Here is a 24,286-nt window from a genome sequence, read left to right as displayed (position 1 = left end):
ATTATTATATCTTATCTTACACTGCCCGGCGTCTCCCTTCACCCACCCCTCTGCTGCCGATCCCCCAGAGAGGAGGTTATATGTAGATCCCTGTGATCAATTCCCCCTTTCTACCCCCCTTGTTTAAGTTTAAATGCGTTCTATCATCAAGCTAAAATATTTTTTTAAACGTCTTCACGTTGCTGGAATCATCCTAAAGCTCTGTAGTACTGAACGCATCTGTTTTTCACTCCATGGTATCTCTGGGAAGTGCAGCCCCAGGAACGCCACCTTGAGGCTGATTGAGGGCCAGAAGAGTAAGACGTTTCAGTATCAGGCAGGGCCAGTAGGTAATCTGGGATCTGTGACTAATGAGTGTGTGTGTGTGTGTGTGTGTGTGTGTGTGTGTGTGTGTGTGTGTGTTTGCCTTGTTGTTGGGAGGGCATCAGGTTTGTTCTTAGCAGACCACCATGAACCTATGCAAACCAGAGCTAAGCTGTCCGTAGGGTTTTCTACGTGGTCACCCTTTCTGTGTGTGAATGTTGCAGAGCTTTCTGGTGTTTTGTTTTTAATTCGTTTTCCACTCAGCAATCTGCACACATTTTGTTTTGGGACATTCATTGCAATCCGCATTGTTTCAGGATCGGGCCATTTTCTCCCTGGACTTCCTGTTACTACTGCTCCTCTTCTCTCCTGCCTCCTTTGTCTGCGGAGCTTTGTTTCGGGGGAAAGTACCCTTGAGGTCCCTCTCCTTTGAGTGATAGTTCTTTCGGAGGGTGGCATTCCTCTCGGGTTTCATTGCTCACTTGAGGGGTCTGTCTTTTGTTTGGCTGAAAGCTGATCCTTAGAGGTGGGTGCCCTTCCAGGTTTGAAGGGCGTTGAAGGGCCATACTCTCCGAGTTCCGTCTGGTCATCTTTTAGAAGTCTGGACTTCGGTCTTCCTTTCCCTCCCACCCTGTCCTGGGCCTTCTGTGATGCCGAGCAGAGCAGAGCGGGTCCTCTTCAGAGGAGTGGGTCACCGGGTCTTTAGGCTGCAGAGCAGCTGGGTGCGTGCAAGCTTCAGCCTTTCGTTTAGAAGCGGAGCTTGTCACCGTTGAACCGCCCGGACGCCTTGTATGCAGGTATCGAGTAGAGCGCCTTTGCTGTGGTTCTCAGTAATTTTGACTCATAGCATACACGTAACAGAATAAAACTGCCCCGTCGAGGGTTTGCGGCTACAATATTTGCCCAAGAAGGTCACTACCATGTTTCTCAGCAGATCTGCCAGTGGCATAGACTAGCGATGGTGGCGTTAGATGGTGGCGAGTCCGTTCTGACTCAGTGTCCCTTCGGACTGCGGAAGGAAGCACTGCCCAGTCCGGAGCCAGCCTCACCGTCGTTGCCGTGTTCCAGCCCCTGGGTCCATCTCTCCCTTTGAGGGTCTCTCTGTATCCCGCCCACCCTCTCCTCTTTAGCGAACACATCGTTCATCTGTAGGGACTGGCCCCACCTGACAGTATGCCCAAGGTGTGTGGCTTCAGCAGGAGGCCCACAGGAGGAATAGACAAGGGGGCTTGGAGGAGGTCATGGGAAACGGAATTCAAAGAGAATGGAATTCCCACAAACGTTTTGAAGCCCCCCGCCCCCCCACACACACACACACCCCCACACACACACACATTTGTTTCTAGGTGGAGTGGGCTAATGAGCAGTGTGCTGTTAACGGAGAGGTCGGTGGTTTGAACCCACCTGCAGGGGACGATGAACTGTTTCTGTAAAGACTTGCAGCCTTAGACCCCAGTGGAGCCGTCCGTTCTACTCTGTCCTGCAGTGGGTCTGCAAGCTTGAGCTGACGCGACGGCAGGGAGGTGAGGTCTACGAGGTGGCGTCAACCCGTTCCTGGAAAATGGGGTGTAAAGATCACAGATTCTCCATGACCTCTCTGAAGTCCCTGTACTGTAAGCACAGGGGTCAGCGAGAAGGGCCTGTCCCCGGGGTTCCATCCGACTAATGGGTCTGTTAGAGATAAGTGCGTGCCAACATGACTGTGATCGGACGACTACCGGACATGTTGTCTCATGAATATGCGTGTCTTCGCGTTATTCAAAAGAAAAACCCAAAAAACCAAACTCACTGCCGTCAAGTCACTGTCGACTTATGGCAAATTTGTGGGGTAGAATGGTCCCTGAGTTTCCAAGACTGGAACTGGATGGAGTAGGAAACCTTGTTTTTCGCCTGCGGAGCGGTTGCTGATTTTGAACCACCAGCCTTACCCCCTCAGTTTTGTTAGAATGCCCTTGAAACAACAACAGTAAAAGGATCCTGTTTATGCCGTGTGCAGAGAGGGGATTATTTTGAGGTCATGGCCAATGTAAAATTTGTAACAAAACTCAAGCAAATTGGGGTGGGGGGAGGAGTGAGGGGGGAAAAAAGGAGCTGATCCCAAGGGCTCAATGGAAAGTAAATGTCTAGGAAAAAAACGATGGAATATATGTACGAATATGTCAGATACAATTGATGTATAGTTTCTAACCAGAGTTGTAAGAGCCCCCAATAAAATGATTAAAATTTAAAGAAAAATAAAACTCAAGCAAAACTCTTGCCCAAATCATTGGAGCTTTTATAAGTTGGCAGGAATGGTGCTTCCCATGACAGCAGTTTTGAGGAAGACCTCCAAGATGAGCTAAGAGAGGGAAGAGGGTCAACTTTGGAGGAGGAAGGGGCTTGAAGTCCAGGAACTGGTGGAAGCAGAGCCCAGATTTACCGCTGATGTGGTCGTTGCTGAAGTTGTTGTCAGGCGCTGTTGGGTCAGTTCCGAGTCACAGTGACCCGATGCATAAGAGACTGAAGCATTGCCCGCACCTCCACCATCCACACAATGGTGGTTATGCTTGAACCCCTTGTTGCAGCCACTGTGTCGTCCGCCTCGGCAAAGATCGTCCTCTCTTTCAATGCCCCTCTCCTTTGCCGAGCACTACGTCTTTTCCAGGGGCAGGTCTTTCCTGGTAACATATGCAGAACTCGTGAGAACTTCTAAAGGCGTGTCCCGGCCACACATCTAGGAGAGATTCGTTTGTTCTTTGGTGGTCCATGATACGTTCAGTGTTCTTTGCCAGCACCACAATTCAGATGCAGCATTCTGACGTGAGTGTCGACCTGCCCTGTCTTACCTGTATCTTGGCCTCAGCTTGCTTTGGGCTTGTTTTCATGACATGAGTTGCAAAGAGAAGCTAGCCAACTCACGGTGCTGATCTTTCCACCCGGCTTTTCAGCAAGCTGGAGGTTAATGAAGGTGATTTTATGAAACAGTAACCGGGGGCCAGTCTTGGATTTGCCAGTATAATTCAGAGAGCAAGAGCCAATAACAAAGAATGACGTTTTAGGGAAATCTTCTAGGCTAGTCAAATTCAAGGCTGGAATGTCAGCTCAACCAGTTTAGGATGACTGTTTTCTGGGTGTTAATCTGGGTAGACTAGAGAAACAAATCCACAGAAACTGAGATGTATGTAAGAGAGAGTTTTATATAAAAGGTAAGTGTACATTAAGAAAGCATCCCAACCCAATCCAGTCCAAGCCCACAAGTCCAGCATTAACCCATATGTCCAACACCTCGCAAAACACACGCAATGACGCCAACTGCAGGAGGAAAGCCAAATCAGTGAGGGTGTAAGCATCTCAGTGCTGGCAGGGTCTCCACGCAGCTGCTCCAGCACCCAGGTCTGCATCGGGGTAGGTCCATGTGGTTTCTCCTCAGGTACATCTCACAGGAAGTGAGACTTGCCAGCTGAGGCAGAGAACTGGCTAAGGCAGCCGAACAGTGGTCCCACCAACAACAAGAAAGGTGAGGCTCACCGAGCCATTTAGCTCTCCGCCCTTCAATTAATCCCACATGTCAGGGTGGCACAATAAACCTTAATTATCACACTGGGATTCCGCAGGGGAGCTCCTGATGGCCTTTCTCAAAAGGACACTGTGATCACGGAGGTTCATCATGAAGACACTGGAAGACCGTGGAAAAACCGCAGTGCTGGAAAAGACTGGGAGAATTGGGTTGAGTAAGTTAGCCAGTTAGTCTGTTTGTTTCTTATCACCTGTTCATTCTTCAAGGCTAGCAAGCACTGTTCTAGGAGAATTCTGTTGGGAAACCTTACTCAGCCCCCTCCAGCCCCTTCAGAGATCATCTTGGTACCACCAAACTCCAGGGATGTCGAAAAGGAACTCTTTCGAGTGTGGTCAAAATCAAAGAGCCCAGAGCTGTTCAGGGCAGCAGGAGAGAGCTGGACACGCTGCCTTTCGCAGTGGGCAGGCCCACCTGGCGGAGGTGTTGAGCACCTCCAGCTTCACGCTCGGATGTGTGCTTTCATCAGGGTCTCGGCGATTTTGTGGCAATGCATTTTGACTTACCTTTGTACTGCTTACTGGTCTGCGTGTTCGTCATAAGTCAAAGTGATATATGTTGGTCAGAGAGCTAACGTGACCGAGTTGAGATCTAAACCTAACGGTTAGGTCTACAGAGAAATCTGGGTCATTTTGCCTCAACCCCCACTAGGCATCCCAAAGGTTTTGAGATGACCGTGTGCTTTAGAAAGCCCGGCTCATGAGCGGCGGCGGCGAGTCCCTGCTCAGACAGCGTCAGCGCCAGCAAGAGAACCCTCTGTAAGTCCCGGTGGGCAAGGAGGTACTGGGGGCAGGAGACAAAGGCCTTGCTTTTGAAGAGCAGTTCACACAGGCTCCCTGCAGGCCAGGCCTGAGGCCTCGGCGTTAACCAGAAGGCTCCCAGGGAAGCCTGAAGTCATGGATTCCCGCTGCCTCCCCATGCCAGCTCTGCGAAGGCAGACCCGAGCCTTAGCCGCCGACACTTCATTTCCTAACCGCTCCACAGGCGACGGTCTCTAACTAGTATCTATTCTGTGAGGTTGGCAGCCCCTGAACGACCATGGAAAGCGCTTGGAAAACCCGCTGCACACTGGGAGATGATTACTGGTGTGCGGAGGGGCGGGTGGTGTTTGTAACCCATTAAAATGCTCTGTAGAATAAGGAGTGGTCTAATTCAAGAGAGCAGTATGTGGTTCTGTGTCACTGAGTGTGCACGGGCGTGTGTGTGTGTGTGTGTGTGTGTGTGTGTGTGTGTGTGTGTGTGTGTGTAGAAGTTAAAGGGGAGCCTAGCGAAGTTTCTTCCTAAAGGCTCTTGGAAGTCATGTTTGGCCGTGCAGGTGGCTTCCTGGCAGCACACGTAGAAAGGGTTAAAGAGAGCTCTCAGATACAGTGTGTCGGTGCACCGCCAGAGATAGCGAATGTGGAGGAGTCGTTTGTACCAACGGTTGTTACAAGTGTAGAAAGAAGACGGCGTTTTATAGCATTTGTGGCGAGTTTGGTTACAAAAGGCGCTTGTCCTTGGCCTGGATCTTACAGGAATATCCCAAAGAATGCAAAGAAGATGGATTCTAACAGAGGGAAGGGCGTCCGGCAGCCAATCTCTGTAGCCTGGGAGTTGTCAAATGATTTATTTGACGTTGCTACTTTAATTCTGTTCCAGACTGAAATCTGTAATCGCTAAACCTGTCACAGGGCTCAGCAATGTTGCCCCTGTCAAAATATTTGTGCGAATAACACTTAGCTGACGTATAGCCAGAAGCTAACCGCGGACTCAACCAGCTCGTTTCTGAGAATGAAATAATTTTGGCAGCGGCCTGTCTGCCTCGTGTCTGGGAGACATTTCATTTAGGCCAGATGAAATATTAATAGGCTAATGAAGACCTTTCTAGAGCAAATGACCCTCTTGCCCCATTTTTACAAGGTAAGCAAGATAGGCTTGAAGATTTCCCAGCGCATTAATCACGGCCCTTCGTAAGATCATCACAGCGCACACCGACGGGCACATGTTAGATTTCACTGAGCGTGTGTCATGGGAAAAGGAATAAAGAAATGGATACGGGGGGAGAGGACTGCACTCCCCATGCTCCGGCCTTCACCAGAGCACAGACATCCCCTTCCTGTTGAAGTAATGCCATAAACTAGTGTGTCCTTTCTCAACGAGAATTCGCAAGAAGTGACTACAGTCTAGTGCCCCCAATACAGGAGTATTTCTAAGATGCCTGCTGGAGCTGCAGCCAAGAAGCCCATTGAAGTGTGCATCCTGGAAGTGCACATTGACGTGTGTGGGCAGTTACATCATCTCCTGTCAACTTGAGTGAAGGGGGGAATCTAGCCTGTCAATCATTGTATAGCCATTGAGGCCTCTGTGTGGGCATGGCCTTCTCCTGAGGATTCTGGGAAATCCCACCTTCCTCCCAGGAGGCAGGAGACCCGCTCTCTCTGCTTCGTCTTCCTGTTGACAAGCCACATGCAGCTAAGCTGATGGCAGCCAGGGCCCTGGAGCTGGAGGAGCCGCATGGAGACCCACGCCAGCGCTGAGATGCTTCCACAAGACTTTCCACCCATTGGGCTGTGTGATCTTCCTTCCTTTGGCGTCATTGCATGGGCTGCATGAGTCTAAAGAGTTTATGGACTGGTATCAGACATATGGGCTAATATAGGATTTATGGACTCAGTCTGCACTGGTCTGGGATGTTTTCTTAATATAAAATTACTCTTTATAGAAAGCTCTGTCTTACACATACACACACACACACACCACCACCACCACCACCACCACCACCCCACCCCACCCCTACCCCCGCAGTCCGTCGACAAGACGGATTGACACCACGTGGCTGCACTTAAGAGGCTGGCAAGACCGGGGTGGTGTTTAGTCCCGTGGTGCTCAGGGCACAGGGTCGCTGCGAGTGGGAACCCTCTCAGCGGCACACAGCAACAGCAGCAACGCCAGCAGCCCACAGAGGAAGGGGCATGATCAGGAGGGCACGCTGCACCCCGGTGGGAAGGACGCATGTTCTCGCAAAGGCAGCGCAGCGAGGTAGGCTTCAGCTCTAGGGAAGTAACAGACTCCGCGTGTGGGTTGTGGGAGCGGCCCGGTGGCTACACCTGTCGGACTGCTTAACGGTGAGGTGCGCGCAGGTTGAAAGCACCCACCGCCCCTCTGGGGAAAGACCGGCTCTCTGCTCCCGGGAAGAGCGGCAGCCCCTCAGAAGCTCGCGGGGCAGCTGCCCGTCTGTAGGCTGGCTGCGCGTGGCCATTGACTCGATGGTGGGAAGTTTGGAGTGTTTGGGGTTGGTCACAGTTGCAGGGAGCCAAACGTCATGGTGAGCTAATCTCTGGAGAGCCAGGGGCCACCCCGGTGACGGTGACGAGCTGGACCAGGACTGGCATGCTGTGGAGGAAGTGGACCCGTCTCTGCGTGAAGCGGGGACACCAGGACCAGGATCCTAGGAGCGTGAGGACCTGTGCCCCTCGGCCACACCGCGAGCACTCACTAGGGTTCACTGAGTTCCTCCGGGCGCACCACGACTCAGGCTGGCTTTCCAGTTCCTGACGGTGAGTGGCTGCTCTGGTCACCCGGATGCGCACCGTGTACAGACAGAGCTCCTGAAGGATCCTGACAGTGAAAGGAACGTGGTGGTGAACATAAGCAGAGGGAGAGAGGAGAGGGGCAAACTAGACCTCCTCTCCCATATGCCCACCAGCTCCCTCTGTTGTGCCCCCCCCCCACACACACACACACACACACACCTTCCGGGGCCAACAGAAGCTGCTTCTAACACAGCCACACGGTGATGGACGACGGACTGTGTTATCCGCTTAGGGCATCAGCAGGAGCTCAGCCTTTGTGTGCGGCTGGGTGACAGTGTGTACCTCCATACGCTTGAAGGTGTGCCAGACTTGGACCGCCAACTTGCACCTAACGAACGGCAGCCAGGGAAGCCGAGAGGCTCCAAGAGGTACTTGGCCACTGACCACAAGGTTGTGTCAGATCTACCTGGAGGTACCTCTGAGGAAAGGCCTGGCAACCTAGTTCCAAATCATCACCACCGTTGGGAACCTCTTGGAGGGAGCACACTGCTACCCGAACACTTTATTCAGAGGTCCTCCGGAGTCGGGGTCCACTCCAGGGCAGCGGGCGTGGTTTCCTGTTAGGTCAGCACATCCGCAGTCATGGGGCCACTTGCTAGGACTGCACAGGCCAGAAAGCAGAGCTTTTGGCAGGGGGGCAGGGGGTGCCCATTCAGTACAATAGGATGGCTTAATTGGATGGGGACTTCTGGTCCCTGAAGTACCACTTCCGGGAAAACACATGTCTACCTACAGACACAAAACTGCCCAACGTGGAGCCAGGGGTGATAGGGCATGGTGAGAAACAACAGAGCCATCCGCCGAGGAGGTAAAAAAAATCCTAACAAGGGTTTCCACTGCCTTCTCCTCCATCCCAGCCTCTTGGGTGGCATCTGCCATAGCTGGTCTTCGAGACACTGTGTCTTGTGAGGCGTCGTCTGAGGAGGGTGGCAATGTCTTAGGGCAACCCACACACACACACCCAGCGTCCCCGATGGTGATAAACAGTTTGTAGTGTTTCTTTTTCCAGTTTTGTAATCCATTCATCAGTTGATGGAAATTTGGGTTGTTTCCAACTCCTTGCAGTTGTGAACACTGGAGCGCAGATGTCTAGCCGTGGTCTGTTTCTCGCCTCTCTGTCTCCCCACGGCCCCTCCAGCACTTGTTGCTTTCTGATTTTTTGAATTGGGCTACCTTTGAGGGTGTTAGATGACACCTCATTGTTTTAATTTGCATCTCTCTTATGGCTAAAGATCGGGAACATTTTCTCATGTTTATTGGCCATTCGGATTTCTGCCCCTGTGAAACTAATGTTCAGGTACTTTGCCCACCTCCTCAGTGGGAAATTAGGTTTTTTCTTTTTTGAAGCTACTAGCAGAGTATTGTAGATTTTAGTAATAAGACCTTTGTCTGATGTGTCATTGCTAAAGATGTTTTCCCAGTCCTTGGGCTCTCTTATAACTTTCTCGGTGAATTCTTTTGATGTACACGGGTCTTTTATCTTCAGCATATCCCACTTGTCAATTTGTGCCTCTGTGTTTGTGTCCTTCCCTATTTCTGACAGCCTATGCATTCCCTGTGCCAAAGTTCTCACGTTGGCCCCAATTCCCTCACTGATGGCCCTAATCGTTTAAGAGGGTTTTTCTTTGTCGAAAGCCTGCCAAGCTGACTGGTTTGGAACGAGAGAGATGATGTCCCAGCATTCCTTCCGGTCAGCCAGCACAGCCTCTGGTCACTGTAGCATGTTCGACAGCGGCACCGGTCGCCCAGAGCCAGCCCGGCAGCCAGCGCGAGTGTCTGGATTCCGGCCCTGTCCCTGGACCCGGCCCTGGAGGTGTGGGGAGCGTGGTGGCGATGAGAAATAGCCCACGGGGAGCTCAGAAACGTCTCCTCCCCTCACCTGTTGGTCGGAGTGAGCTCATGCCTGAGCGGGGCCCCAGTCTCTTGGTGGGGCGCACACACATCTCTGTGTGCCTGTTGCCCTCGGAGCCTGGGGAAGCCTGCGGGGTCTCGTCCCCCGTGTCCCTGTTCAGGGCGGGGCAGGAGGAGGGACTCTGTTTCCTCTGGCCGGTAACAGCCACTGCTGGCCCTTCTTCGTGTGCCCGTCTTTGTCTCCGGCATGTTTTCCAGAAGGATTGCGTGGCTTGCCCTGGCGCTCTGTTTGGCTAGGTAACACAGGGAGCTGGTTAATTAATAGACAGCCGCCCTTATCTCACTCCCCCCGCCCTGCAGTCCCTCCGGGACCGTACAGTGGGGAGGACAGGCTCACATTTCCTTCAGTTGCCAGGACACAGACTTCAAAGCCTGGGGACAGCATGGATGGGTGTTGGGTGCCCAGCTCGGTTTTCACAGCCACATAACTTTCTGGGGGGAGAGAAGGCTGCTCTACAAGTGTCCCCTCAGAAGTCACCAGGGCTCAAGCTTGTTGGCTTGACTTGGTGGCTTTCGGGACCCTGTTGGTGTTCGCAAACAGAGCTTGTAGCTAATACTTCCTTGCCCGTGAACCCGTGGACCTTGGGGTGCTGCCTGGTGTGTGTTTTCCATGTAAGCAGTTGTAAAGGGACTGAGTCAGCCGTGCGGGCGGCTGTGGTTGGATGTGGGGCTGAGGTTATTCAGTGACTAATTTCCAAGGGGAGGAGAAATTGGCTTATCGTGGGGAGGGTGACTTTTCCTCCAGGCCCCGGGCAGCTCCGGTGCAGAGGGCGGGCGGGCGCTCAGTTGCGGGCCTCTGTGTCCTGGATGGTGACAGTCTGTCCTCCGAGGCGGAAGCCCGTCCAATACCTCGCAGCAGCGGGGAACCTGAGGCTCGCGAGGGAGCCAGCAAACAAAGGACTCGTGTGAACGGGGAGCTGAGCCAATGCGTGTGTTCACATTGGCGCTCGCTGGACAGGTGCCTTCCTTACGCCAAAGTAAGTGGCTTTTTCGTGCTCTGAGGGCGAGTGTTCCAAGGCGGTGCCCCCGATCCAGCTTTGCTAGTTGTGTGGAGTCCGACGGAGTGGTGTAGTTTACAAATGGTAGACTTGGAAGGGGTGGGGTTCGAAACAGAATAAACTATACGGAATATTCCCTTTCCACAAAGGGCGCGTGTGTGTGTGTGTGTGTGTGTGTGTTTATGAGACTTGATAACGAGATATTTTCCAAATTGATCTCAAGTAAACACGTTTTATGTGTGCTAGATTGTTTCCAGAAGCAAATTCCTAAATCTCCTTCTTCACTTTCACGTAAGAACCTTCTGAGTAAGGTTATTTGATTTAATTCATGGTGCTTTGGGGGAAAAGAAATACGCAAGGTTGTCTCCTAAGCCCACGCTGGAGAGGATACTTTGTAAACAGTCTCAGGTAGGTCCCCGTCTCCGGGAATCCTGGTGGCAGCCGGCATAGGGAGGTGCAGGCTGTAGGCTGCAGGCAAGGAGGGCACCCTCCCATCCAGGGCCATGGAGATGAGGCTAGGGGAGAGAGTCCCCTGTGTATCCGGAATGGAAGAAATGTTGTTGCTTTGGGCGGTAAGAGAGAGAGAGAGAAAACGCCCAGCCAGTGATAACTGAGGGGGAGAGCCTTGCACGTCTGTACCTGGCCAGTCTATTGCGTGCTGGCAAATGGACGCTTTCTCTGTCGGGGCTGAGGTGCAGGCCAATCCCCCTGTTGTTGGTTCTGGTCAGGGGAGAAGAGAGTCTTTCTTGTGCCTAGGCCCCCCTCCTTTCCTGCAGTCACATGACCTTCTGGAAGGCTCATGGACAGCTCTTGGTGCAGATGCGTTGGGGGTGGGGGCAGGGTCACGGGACATCAATGACAACAGAGTAAGGTGCTCTTCCTCCGAGGCTTGGGAGAATTGGTGTCTTCTGAGGTCGGTGAGACTGGAAGGGGCTTCTGTGTGTGCGTGCTGCCTTATTTATTTTGTCTTTTAAGTTTAATTTTCTCCTAGAAGGTCTGACTCTGGGGGGTGTGGGGCAGAGTATGTATGTATTGCCATGATGCATTTGCCAAATAAGGGTTGAAAACTGTGTTAGTGTGGGTAGACTAGAGAAACAAATTCATAAACACTCATGTATAAGAAGGAGCTTTAGATACAAGGGCAATTGAACATTGAGACAACATCCCAGCCCAGTCCAGATCAAGTCCCTAAATCTGATATTAGCCCATATGTACGCTGCCAGTCTATAAATTCCTCTTCAGACTCATGCAATACATGCAATGATGCCGAATGCAGGAAGATCACAGGCCAGTGAGTGGAAGGTCTTGTGGATCCAGTGGTGGTGGAAGCATCTCAGTGCTGGCGGCGCGGGTCTCCACGTGGCTCCTCCAACTCAGTGTAGCTCCATGTGGCTTGTCAGCAGGACTATGTAGCAGAGGGAGTGTGGGTCTGGCCTCCAGGGAGATATTTATCTCCCTAGTGCCTCTAAATGAGGTCATCAAGCTGCGACCTGGTTGGCAGGCTAACCTGCACCCCGTTACTCTTCATAGTTTCAGGTTGACACCAGATTCTATAACTACCACAAAATGAAACAAAACTCTATAGATGCTCAATTCCAGAAAAACATCTCTGCAGGAAGAACACAGTGCCAAAGACGGAGACGGGAGCGCCCTTTCTGAGGACCTGTGGAGTCTCAGTTCATCGACCTGCTGCAGACCCTCGGGCAGCGAGGATCTGCAGGATTATATCAGGTCACTCTCAGTTGAAATTGCAAGTGGCCTCGTCAGGAGGCTTACACAGGCGGCCTTGAAAAAGAGCTCTTCTCATCTCGGGCACCCCCTCCTCCCCTGCCACCTGAAGAGGAAGTTCCCTTCTGGTTGATTCATGTCCTTTTGTGTCTACCTTGCTCGAGTTCCTTCTGGATGGATGTTTAAAAAATATAATGTTCCCATAGTGTTCCGACAGGGACATCGTGTCCAGCTCTCCCGTGGCTCCTTTCGGAGCCAAGGATGAAATGATCAGGGTTCTTTCAGAACCCAGCCTTGAAAGCCCAGCCGTGGCTTGGCAAACCAACGGGAGCATCCTGCCAGAGGATTCCAACCTCCAGGCCCCGCCGTATCGATGGAGACATTCAACCTCAGCTCACCCGGTCTTCCTGGGCTAGATGCACCACGGCATTCAGCTCCATGGTGGATAACTTGGGTGGAGAGTGGATTTTATTTATTCTGTCACGCCGTCAAATGATGGCATCATGCATTTGAAGTGGGCCCGGCTATGGGGTGACATTCACCATTGCCACCAGGCCTGGGCGGCTGCTCCATCTATAACCCTTTCTCATCAGCTGAGGCCCCCTTTTTTTCTTTTTTTATTAAAAGACCATTTCATTGGGGGCTCTGACAGCTCTCTTACATCCATACATCCATTGTATCAAGCATATGTTGCCATCATCAATTTCCAGACATTTCTTTTGAGCCCTTGGTATCAGCTCCTCCTTTTTCCCTCCCTGCACCCCCCTTATCCGCGTGACCCCTTAATACATTTTAAATTATTATTATTTTCATATCCTACACTGTCTCCCTTCCACCACAGTTTCTGTTGTTCGTCCCCCTGGGCGGGTGGTGGTAGTTATGTGTTGATCATTGGGATCAGTTCCCCCTTCATCCTCTCCTCTCCCCACCTTCCCCCTACCCTTCTGGTATGGCTACTCCCATTTCTGTTCCTGGAGTCTGTGTGTGGTGAGCAGCTCTCTTATCTGCACCTGTGCACATGCTCCGGTCTAGCCTGCAGTGAAAGGCAGGACTGGGGTTGTGCTAGTGGGTGGGGAGGAAGCCTCAAGGAACCAGAGGAATATTCTGCGTTTCTTCGGTGCTGTACTGCATCCTGGTTGACTCACCCCTTCCCTGTGACCCCTCTGTGAAGGAATGTCTCATTGCCTACAGATGGGTTTGGGGTCTCTACTCCAACCCCCCTCATTCTCAAAAATATGGTTTTTGTTTGTTTGTTCATTTGTTTGTTTGGGGTCTTATGATGCCTATTACCTAGTCCCATCGACACCTTATGATCACACAGGCTGGTATGCTTCTTCCATGTGGGTTTGTTGCTTCTCTGCTGGATAGAGGGGCCCCCTTGTGATGGCCTTTGGCAGTTGTTTAACTGCCACCAAGTGAACTTCAGAACGCGGGGCCTTGTGTATACCAGTATGACATGGCGCCCGGTCCTGTGCTGTCTTGGTGATCTTGGGGATGCTCAATCCATTGCTGTGGCTCTTGTGTCAATTTGGCTCATTCTCCCTGACCCTCTGCTTCACCAAACACGATGCCCTGGCCATGTGAGATGTTAAACGCTTCTACGGTGGTCCGCATGTTCCCCACACAAGTGCACACCATATCAGAGTGACAATACTTCATTGTCAAGTTCCATCTGTGGCCCCATTGCCTCACCTGACACTAGAGTCCCTAGTGAGACTTTTACATGCTTTTATTTCAAATGTTAGCCACCTGTACTCAAGTACTCCCTCAATGCATGAACACTTTGTTCTATTAAATTGGCATTCCATGATTCTCACCTTCCCGACACACAGTCGCTGAAGATAAAGTGGATGCATAAACAAATGTGGTGAAGAAAGCTGATGGTGCCCGGCTATCAAAACATATGGCGTCTGAGGTCTTAAAGGCTTGAAGATAAACTGGAGGCCATTGAGCCAAGAAGCAACAAAGCCCACATGAAAGAAGCACACCAGCCTGTGTAATCATGAGGTCGATTGAATCAGGTATTAGGCATCAAAGCCCCAGAACAAAAAATCATATCATTATGAATGAGGGGGAGTGCAGAGTGGAGACCCAAAGCCCATCTGTAGGCAACTGGACATCCCCTTACAGAAGGGTCACGGGGAGGAGATGAGCCAGTCAGGGTGCAGTGTAGCACCGATGAAACATACAACTTTCCTCTAGTTCTTTAATGCTTCCTCCCCCTCCCACTATCATGATCCCAATTCTACCTTACAAATCCAGCTAGACCAGAGGATGTACACTGGGACAGATCAGAGCTGGAAACACAGAGAATCCAGGACAGATAAACCCCTCAGGACCAATAATGAGAGTAGCCATACCAGGAGGTGAAGAGAAAGGGTGGGTAGCAAGGGGAACTGATCACAAGAATCTATGTATAACTCCCTCCCTGGGGGACAGACAACAGAAAAGTGGGTGAAGGGAGATGTCGGACAGTATAAGACATGACAAAATAATAATTTATAAATTATCAGGAGTTCGTGAGGGGGGCGGGGAGGGAGGGGAAAAAATGAGGAGCCTGATACCAAGGGCTCAAGTAGAAAGCAATGTTTTAAGAATGATGATGGGTTGTACGAGCCCCAAATAAAACAATTTTAAAAAGAAAGGAAAAAAGCGTTAGCCACGTCGTCTACCTTATCACTTCCCGTGGCGACATGTTTCAGAAACGTGCGCTGATATCTTAAAACAAAATGTGCTCGGCTTCTCACTTGCGTGTTGGGCTGCTCACTTCAAGGCCAGCAGTTCAAAACCACCCGAACCACCCATCCTCAGGAGAAAGGTGCGGCTTTGTACTCAGGAAAAGAGTTACCATCTCAGAAACCCACAGGGGCAGTTCTACTCTGTACCGTGGGGGTTCCCTGTGAGTTGGCATCGAGGTTGGGGGTTTTTTGTTTGTTTGTTTGTTTGTTTGTCGGTTTCTTATGAGTGAAGACCAATTTGACCATTTTCCCTCCATTCCTCTAGGGTCTTTAGGGCCCTCCTGCTCTCTTGCCAGTAAGAGGGTTTGTTGTTTTTTTTGCCGTGTGTGTTCCCTGGGGTCAGGAGTCTCCCAAGTCAAACAGTTGACAGCTGAAGCTTTTAGATGTCTCGGGTGGGGAATACCTCGGTTCTTGGCTTCACACGAGAAGGAATTCACGCCGAAGCCGCGTTTGTGATCCAAGTGGGTTTTTATAAAGGACGGAAGAAGTTTCAGGTTTTACAGTCACTGAATGCGGGCAACCCGTGGGACAGCACCCCAACACGGTGGTGGCCTGAGGCCAGAAAGACCTAGGAGCGGCCAAGGGGGCACAGGGCAGGAGCGGAAGGGAAGAAACAGTGGGGTCTCACGGTCAGGGTATTTGAGGCCTTCGGCTGGGAGGCGTGGTCGAAGGTACTGGTTGACTCTGTTGGCTGAATTAAGCCCACCTGGCCTAGTTTGGGCCCACCCAGGTGTACCACCCACCCGACTGGGGCTTGAATTGGTGCGTGTCCCTTAGCCTTTATTGGCTGGCTAAGGGCTCGCCTGTGTCTTCCAACCTCCTGTAAGGAGCCTTCAGGCACAGAGAGGGTACGCCCCTGACCCTGTTTCTGCCTACCTAACAAAGCCACATCAGGCGGGACAAGGGAGCAACGGGAAGCCATGACTGCCCGTTAGGACCACCTCCTCATCCCAGAGGGACTCTGAGGCTTCGAAGCATTTGCTTGTTGTCCTTTACGTTTTGCGGGGAACTGACAACAACAGGGTCACCTCGAGCTGGCACCTGCCACACCTCGGGTAGTTCTGAACCGTAGTAGTCCCACGTGGCTCCTTTGAATGGGTCTGCTCACTTTCCCTTTGAGCACCGTCCTTTCGATCCCTTAGTGTGCTGGGTGCCCTGACTGGGCGGGGCGTTGGGGCTAGGTGTCACCCTCTGCTGGCCCAGCCAGTGAAGTCCTGCGTAGTTCTCCACTGAGCCAGAGTCTGTCCTTTTTCTTTGTCTGCCTGTCTGAACTTTGTATTGTGCCTGGTGGGGAGGTTGAGGGCAGAGCATCAGTTCCACATGGAGTGTGTTAGTCTGGGTAGATTAGAGAGACAAAATCTATTGACAGTCATGTATGTGTAAGAAAGCAATTGAATATTGAGAAAACATCGCAGTCCAGATCAAGTCCATAAGTCCGGTATTAACCCGTATGTTCCATACCAGTCTATAAGTTTCTCTTCAGACTCATGCAACACATGCAATGATGCCGAATACAGGAAGACCACAGGCCAGTGGGTACAAAATCTTGTGGATCCAGTAAGTATCTCAGCGCTGGCAGGGGTCTCCACGTGGCTCCTCCAGTTCCCAGGGCTCTGACTACATCAGTGTAGCTCTATCAGGCTCCGCATCAGCAATGTCTCCCAGGGAGTGAGCATGTGTCCCGCCTCCAATGAGCTATTTATCTCCTTACCTGCCTCCAAATGAGGTCATCAAGCTGCAACCTGACTGACAGACTAAACTCCACCCCTTCACTCCTAAGTCTCAAATTGACATCAGATTATGGAACTACCACAAAACCCATGCATCAAAAATAAATTATTAAAGAAAGTAAAATAATAACATAGGGAATGAGAGACAATGTTTGGAAGCCATACATCCGTCAGTCAAGGTTACAATATTCAGAACATACACAATATCTCCTTCAGATCAACAACAAAGTGACATAGAACTCAATTTTAAAAGGGTCCAAGGCAAGGCACAGCAATTGGTCTATTCACCTAGAACCACAGAGAAAGACGGAGAGCTGGGAACCAGAGGAGGACATGGAATATGTGACGAATTCATTAGTTTTGCCAGGAGACCAGAAGAATTAAATGGTGCCCAGCTACCACCAATCCAGGTGACCACCAACTCTTACCAACCCCATACACAGTGGAAGGAACCACTGGCTGGTCCTGCCCTATCCCCGTGATCGGTCACAGATCAGACCATGTGCTCCGTCGGGAAAAAGACGGGGCTTGCTACTCCTGCAAACAGTCACAATCTCAGAAACCCACAGGGGCAGTTCTGCCCTGTCCTCCAGGGATGCCGTGACTCAGTTGAGTTGGTGGCAGTGATATTATGATCCATAGGGCTGTGGCTATTATGATCCCTTGTGTGAGCTGATTCTTGGAAGTTTATAGCTAGGCCTTCCTTCTGATCCAGTGGTTCTCAACCTTCCGAAGGCCGCAACCCTTTCATACAGTTCCTCGTGTTGTGATGACCTCCAACCATAACATTATTTCCGTTGCTCCTTCATCACTGTCATTTTGCTACTGTGATGAATTGTCATGTAAATATATGATAGGCAGGATGTATTTTCATGGTTACAAATTGCACATAATTAAAGCATAGTGATTCATCACAAAATAATATTGTGGAATACTTATTTCTAATTACAAATAAATGAAACTGTGTCTTGAAGCATGGTGTAGCATGGGTAACAGTCTTCACCCCAGGTACTTGTATGCAGGCATACCTACATGTGGGCGGACCTGCCTGGAGATGGGTAAAGGAGTGGTGTCGCAGTTCCTAAGACTATCATAAATACGTGGTTTCTGATGGTCTTCGGCGACCCCTGTGAAAGGGTTGTTTGACCCCCAAATGGGTCTGGGCCCACAGGTTGAGAACCGCTGTTGTAATCCATCTTAGTCTGGGACCTCCACTGAAAGCTGTCTACCATCATACTGGCACATGAAGCTCCTTTGGTATCTGCAGTCAGATGCATTGGCCTGGAGTCAAACTCTGGTATTCTGCCTGGCAGCTAGAACTCTGCCACTGAACGACCACTGCCTTTGCTGGGGTGGGTATGAGCCTGCATACTTTGGGGTCCCCAGAAACAGCCCCGCTTCCAAGGGAATCTATTAGTCCGGGTTGACAAGAGAAACAAATCCAGAGACACTCTTATGTGTGTCACAGAGAGTTTGATATCAGAGTAATTGTATATTAAAAAAGCATCTGGGCTCAGTCCAGATCAAGTCCCTAAGTTCAATATTAGCCCGTATGTCCACTATCAGTCTATAAATTCCTCTTCAGACTCACGCAGCACATGCAATGATGCCAAATGCAGGAAGATCACAGGCCAGTGGGTGGAAAGTCTTGTGGATCCAGTGGCAGTTGAAGCATCTCATTGCTGGCATGTGTCTCCACGTGTCTCCTCCAGCTCTCGGAGTGTCTCACAGAGGAAAGGGAAGGCAGAGAGGGTGGGTCTGGCCTCCAGTGAGCTATTTTATCTCCCTCGTGCCTCCAAATGAGTTCGTCAAGCTGTGACCTGATTGACAGGCTAGACTCCACCCCTTTGCTCGAGTTGAGAGGAGATTATTATGTAACTATTACAGGGGGCAAGGGGCCAAATGAAGGATGTTCCAGTCATAACGGTCAAGTGTTCCATCCTGTGCTACCTGTTTGCACCTTGCATGTACATTTCAAGGAGCTATGGTGGTGTACAGGTGAAGGACTCTAGCCTACCTGTCGCTCTGCAGGAGAAAGGTGGCAGTCAGCTTCTGGAAAGATGGCAGCCTTAAAATCCCTGCAGGACAGGCCTGCTGTGTCCACTAGGGTGGCTATGACTCTGTATTTCAGGGGTGGCCTCCATCATGCAATCTCGTGCCATGGGTGAAACCCTGTGTCAGGGATCCAGCCCTGCCAGCTGCATCCTCCCAGGGGCAAGATAGGGCCTGCCAGGGCTTCCTCTGTGTTCCCTGGCAGAGGGGCACCGTCTGTCTATGAGACAAGCAAAGATGTACCCGCTCAGGGACAGGGTCTCGCTGTGCTGGGTCTGAGCAGTATCCCAATATAATGAACGGATGCTTAGCAGGCACTTGATAACGGTTGTTTAACAAAGGGATGGATCCATGCTGTGAGAAAAGGAGCCCCGCCCCCGTTGAGGGAGTGGTTACACATCAGGATGCCATCTGCAGGGTGGACAGTTCGAAACCACCAGCAGCTCTGAGGGAGAAAGCCTGAGCTTTCTATTCCCATCAACAGTTAAAGTCTTGGAAAACCATGGGATTGGGAGCTGGGGGTGGGGTGGGTGGGGGTGTCTATGAGAGCAGATAGGTTCTATAAGAAAGCAGTCTGTATTCAAGGCATTTGGGCTTTGTTTTATTTTCAACCTCTCTCTCTCTCTCTCTCCTCAATACCACGCATACTGTGGGTTTTCTCCCTCCTTCCCACCCTCCCTCTTTCCCCTTTGCCCCTTCTCCTCCACTCCCCTCCATTTCCTTTCCCTTATAACCTGACCCCACTTGCCTCCTGCAGCATTTGCTTATAAAGCCCCTGTGGTTCCACTGGGCCCAGCAGATAATTCAGGACAGCTTCCCCATCTCAAGACACCCCCCACCCCCACCCCCCACCGGATTCCCACGCCCCATTTGTCACAGGAGGCACCTTTTTGCAGCCTGCAGGGATGAAGATGCAGTTATCTTTGGGGGGAGTGGGGAGCGTCTTCAGAAAGCCATCCTGGCCCCCGGGGAGACTCTGACAGCATGACTGTCCAAGTAGCCTCTGTGACGACGCCATGCTTTGTTTTCAGATGCAGAGAGAAATTGTGTACGCGAGAGGAGATGGCCCTAGCGCCCCACGACCCGGCTCCACGGCTCATCCGGCCCACGCCATCCCGAACTCTCCCCCATCCACTCCGGTGCCCCATTCCATGCCGCCCTCCCCGTCCAGGATCCCTTACGGGGGCACCCGCCCGATGGCTGTGCCCGGCAACGCCACCATCCCCAGGGACAGGCTGTCCAGCCTGCCCGTTTCCAGATCCATCTCCCCAAGCCCGAGCGCCATTCTGGAAAGGAGAGACGTCAAGCCGGATGAAGACCTGGGCGGCAAAAACGCGGCCCTGTACCGCGGCGAGGGTTTCTACGGCGACCCGTACCTCTACCACGAGGGCCGCATGAGCATCGCCTCGTCCCACAGCGGGCACCCGCTGGACGTGCCCGACCACATCATCGCCTACCACCGCACGGCCATCCGCTCGGCCAGCGCCTACTGCGGCCCTGCCCTGCCCGCCGAGCTGCACGTGGAGCAGTCCCTGTACCGGCAGAAGTCGCGCAAATACCTGGAGAGCCACCTGCCCACGCTGGGCGCCAAAACCCCGCCCGCCTCCCCGCACAGGGTGGGCGACCTGCGCATGATGGACTTGCACCCGCTCGCCGGCGCCCACGGGCAGGCGCACACGCTGCAGCCGGAGCGCGCCTCCCCGAGCCGCCAGGCCTTCAAGAAGGAGCCGGGCACCTTGGTGTATATTGAGAAGCCACGCAGCAGCGCAGGGCTGGCCGGCATGGTGGACCTCGGGCCGTCGCTGTTGGAAAAGCAGGTGTTTGCCTACAGCACTGCTACGATGCCCAAAGACAGAGAGACCAGGTAAGGTGCGGGGAGGGCCTGGACACCGTCCAGCCCCAAGACAACAGATGGGGGGTGGGGGAAGGGGAGGGGAGCGACAATGGCCCCGGGGGGGTGGGGTTGTACTGCTCGGCGTTGGGATCCCAGTGCAGCGTGTTACCCACTATGACACTAAGCAGTGTTGGAACCCAGGATTCAAACGCCCGGCCTTTAGAGGAGTTTCCAACTCATTGTCACCCCTGGGAGAACTGGCCCGGTGGGTTTCGGGAGACTACGACATTCCTACGGGGTGGAAAGCGAGCCTCCTCTTTCTCCCGCAGAGTGGCTGGTGGTTTTGAACTCCTGACCTGGGGGTTAGCAGCTCAAAGAGTAACACTGTGCCAACCGAGTTATGTGTCATATTGATTGCTGTGCCTGCCTTCCGAGCAAGGGTTTCCTGGCCTCCTTGGGGCTGGGGGGAGGGGTGTGTGGGAGGTGGGGGTAGGGGGGAGAAACACAAATGGTTAACACGCCCCACGGCTAATAACCATGATGAAAGGTTTGAGTCTACCCAGGAAGCGTCTCGGAAGAAAGGCCTGGTGATCTAATTCGGAGAAGGCAGACACTGAACCCTATGGAATTCTGCCCTGCTCCGATCCACTTAGGGCCGCCCTTGGGGTTGAGCTCCGTGGAAACTGGTTTGGTTGGATTGCTGCTGTTGTTAAATCATTTTGTGTCGATTTTAATAATGAGGGAGAGAATATGCTGACGGGCAGGAATGGATCTGCCTTTGGAAGTCCAGTTCCGTTCAGACGTGAAGTGGCGGTGCGCGTGCGTGTTCTCCGTGGAATGCAATTTCACGGGCTCCGCTGGTTTCGGGAACTGGCACGACCGTGCCCTTGCTTGCTTTGAGGATGAGCCACGTGAACTTGCATGAAAGGAGGGTGGTGTCGATGTTGGTCCTCACTGGGGAAGGGTGCTCATGAGATGGGCAGGGAATTTCTAGTGGATGGGACACTCTGGGTGGGCATCGACAATTTTCAATATTTTTAAAGAGAAGTCTGTAGAATTACCAGCCTAGAAACCTTGAACTGCATCTCGGAGAGGTTCGCACAGTCCAGATCTCCTCTTTTTGGAAGCTCCCTCTATGCCATTGCACTTTGAGGAAAGGCCAACATTTATACCTGTTTTCATGCACCAAAAGAAATCCTGAGAGGGCTTTTGCTTATGGGAGGGGATTGGGGGGAGGGGAGAAGGGAACTAGTGTTCCGTATGTTTGCAGAGAGCCTTTACAGTGGTGAGCTGTTAGGACCAGAGCATGTACACTGGTACAGATCAGAGCTGGAAACACAGGGAATCTAGGACAGATAAACCCCTCAGGACTAATAATGAGAGTAGTGATACCAGGAGAGGAAGGGGAAGGTGTGGGGAGTAAGGGGAAACCAATCACAATGATCTACATATAACCCCCTCCCAGGGGGACAGACCACAGAAAAGTGGGTATGTATATGTGTGTGTGTGTGTGTGTGTGTGTGTGTGTATATATATATATATATATTATCAAGGGTTCATGAGAGAGGGAGGGGGAAAATCAGCTGATACCAAGGGCTCAAGTGAAAATCAGCTGATACCAAGGGCTCAAGTGGAAAGAAAATGTTTTGAAAATGATGATGGCAACATAAGAAAAACCTAAATGATCTTCTATATCTGGAATCATCAAAAGTCATTTGAAAAGTGATGGGGAAAGATTCGTGCTTCCTGGACCGAGAGGGTCGGTATCGCAGCTGCCATCTTCTGACACAATCTCTGTTCTGAGGGTGATCGTGTTTAAAGCTTGTGGCAGTTAGATACTCCTCAATCAACTTGCCAAGGGGTGGAGTCTAGTCTGTCAATCAGGTCGCAGCTTGATGACCTTATCTGGAGGCACATCAGAGGTAAATAGCTCGCTGGAGGCCAGGTTCACTCTCTGTGCTACACGTTCCTATTGACAAGCCACACGGACCTATGCTGATGGAGCTAGAGCTCTAAAGCTAGAGGAGCCACGTGGAGACCCACGCCAGCACTGAGAGGGTTCCACCACCACTGGATCCACAAGACTCTCCACCCACTGGCCTGGGATCTTCCTCCATTCTGCATCATTGCATGTGTTGCATGAATCTGAAGAGGAATTTATAGACAGGTATCAGACATATGGGGTAATGTCAGACTTATGGACTTGATCTGGACTGGGCTGGGATCTTTTCTCAATATACAATTGCTCTTTCTCACACACATATGTGTGTCTCTGGATTTGTTTCTCTGGTAAACCCAGACTAACACAGTGCTGGCATTTTTTATTCATTCCCCGAGGGGTGAGATACCCTGTTTCCCCGAAAATAAGACAGTGTCTTGTATTAATTTTTGCTCCCAAAGATGTGCTAGGTCTTATTTTCAGGGGATATCTTATTTTTCCATGAAGAATACAGTACACATTTATTGTTGAACAAAAAAGAAGAAAATTTATTACCTGTATACGGTATGGTAGTAGTTGTCATCACAAACCAGCATAACCAGACAAACTGAATCCTACAGTATCAAGAATTTCTTGTTACTACCATTATTTCCATGTACAACAATCTATGGTACATTTACTCACACTTCCTGTCTGCTCTGGCTGCGCTGCGGCCAACAGTGAGCTGCGTGGCGGCGCCCACCACTATGGTCCAGAGTCCAAAGTTACAGTAGCTTCGGGGGGCCCTTATCAGGGAGGCCTTATGTTCGGGGAGGTCTTATTTTCAGGGGATGCCTTATATTTCAGCGAGAGGCAAGACTAAGTAGGTTTTATTTTCAGGGGACGTCTTACTTTTGGGGAAACACAGTAATACAGGGAGAATTTTTATCCCACACCTTGCCCAGGTCTGGGCTCACCTGTGTTATCTCTAGAGGGTAGAATCGCAGGCTGACAGACAGACAGACACCCCTCTCTAAGTGGAATCATGTAGAATTGCTGTAACTGAGGGATCTAAATGCCACTCCTTAAATATATGGCAAGGAACGTATGATTCACCAGGGCAAACAAGTCGTGTCTGGAACTTCGGGTACCAGCATTGCGACCAACTCCCCACTGCTACTGAGCCAGCTGGGACGGGGGCACGGAGGGTGAGAAATGTCTGGTCACTCTCCAGCCAAATCGGACCTTTGGAGAGCCTGGGGACCAGTCTGCAATGCCTTAGCGGTGCATGGGAATCATGGGAGGATGGAGGTCAGCCATCCTGTCCTAAGAGCCCTTTAGGGGCTGAGTGTGATGTTGAATCATTTCCAGTGATGTATGTGCTGTCGTCTCCTTTTCACATGCGTGTAAACAGAGGGAGTGTGAACTGTCTGTGTTCATTGAAGGGTGGGCTCATTGCCACTTGGCAACCCCTATTCTGTCTGGTGAGCGAGAGTGCCAAATCTCACGTTCCCCCATCAGAGGAGGGAGTTGTGAGCCTCTCAGGCAGAATTCTTCAAACAGGGTTCCAGCACTTGTAGCTAAGAGACTGTTCTGAAAGGATATTCACAATCATGACTGCAGTTGGATTTTCGTAATGTTTCTGCCATATATAAATATTTAAATACATATACAAGTACCCTCCATAATATAGTAGCACATTTAGGCAGAATAGGTGAGAAAGTAAAGGAATTGTTTTGGTAGGTGTGTTAGTCTGGGTAGACTAGGGAAACAAATCCAGAGACACTCGTGTGTGAGAAAGAGCTTTATATAAAGAGTAATTGTATATTAAGAAAACATCTGAGTCCAGTCCAGATCAAGTCCATAAGTCCAATATTAGCCCATATGTTGCTTCTAGTCCATAAATTACTCTTCAGACTCATGCAACACATGCAATGACACCAAATGCA

General features: G+C 51.3%; 1 protein-coding gene across 2 annotated transcripts in view; it reads left to right on the top strand.

Annotated features, from left to right (window-relative positions):
* KIAA1217 (KIAA1217 ortholog) overlaps window positions 1-24,286 on the top strand; it is a 384,056-nt gene that overhangs the window by 281,127 nt on the left and 78,643 nt on the right. For both annotated transcript variants that reach the window (XM_030888347.2, XM_045283522.1), the window contains one exon: window positions 19,617-20,449. In XM_030888347.2, coding sequence (XP_030744207.2) covers window positions 19,617-20,449 — 833 coding nt within the window. The remainder of the gene's footprint in view (window positions 1-19,616; window positions 20,450-24,286) is intronic.

This window comes from Echinops telfairi, unplaced genomic scaffold (assembly GCF_000313985.2).
Source record: "Echinops telfairi isolate 266 unplaced genomic scaffold, ASM31398v2 ScPeMD7_7461;HRSCAF=8499, whole genome shotgun sequence".
Classification (NCBI taxonomy): Eukaryota; Metazoa; Chordata; class Mammalia; order Afrosoricida; family Tenrecidae; genus Echinops; species Echinops telfairi.
This window is presented reverse-complemented; position numbering and strand designations above follow the sequence as displayed.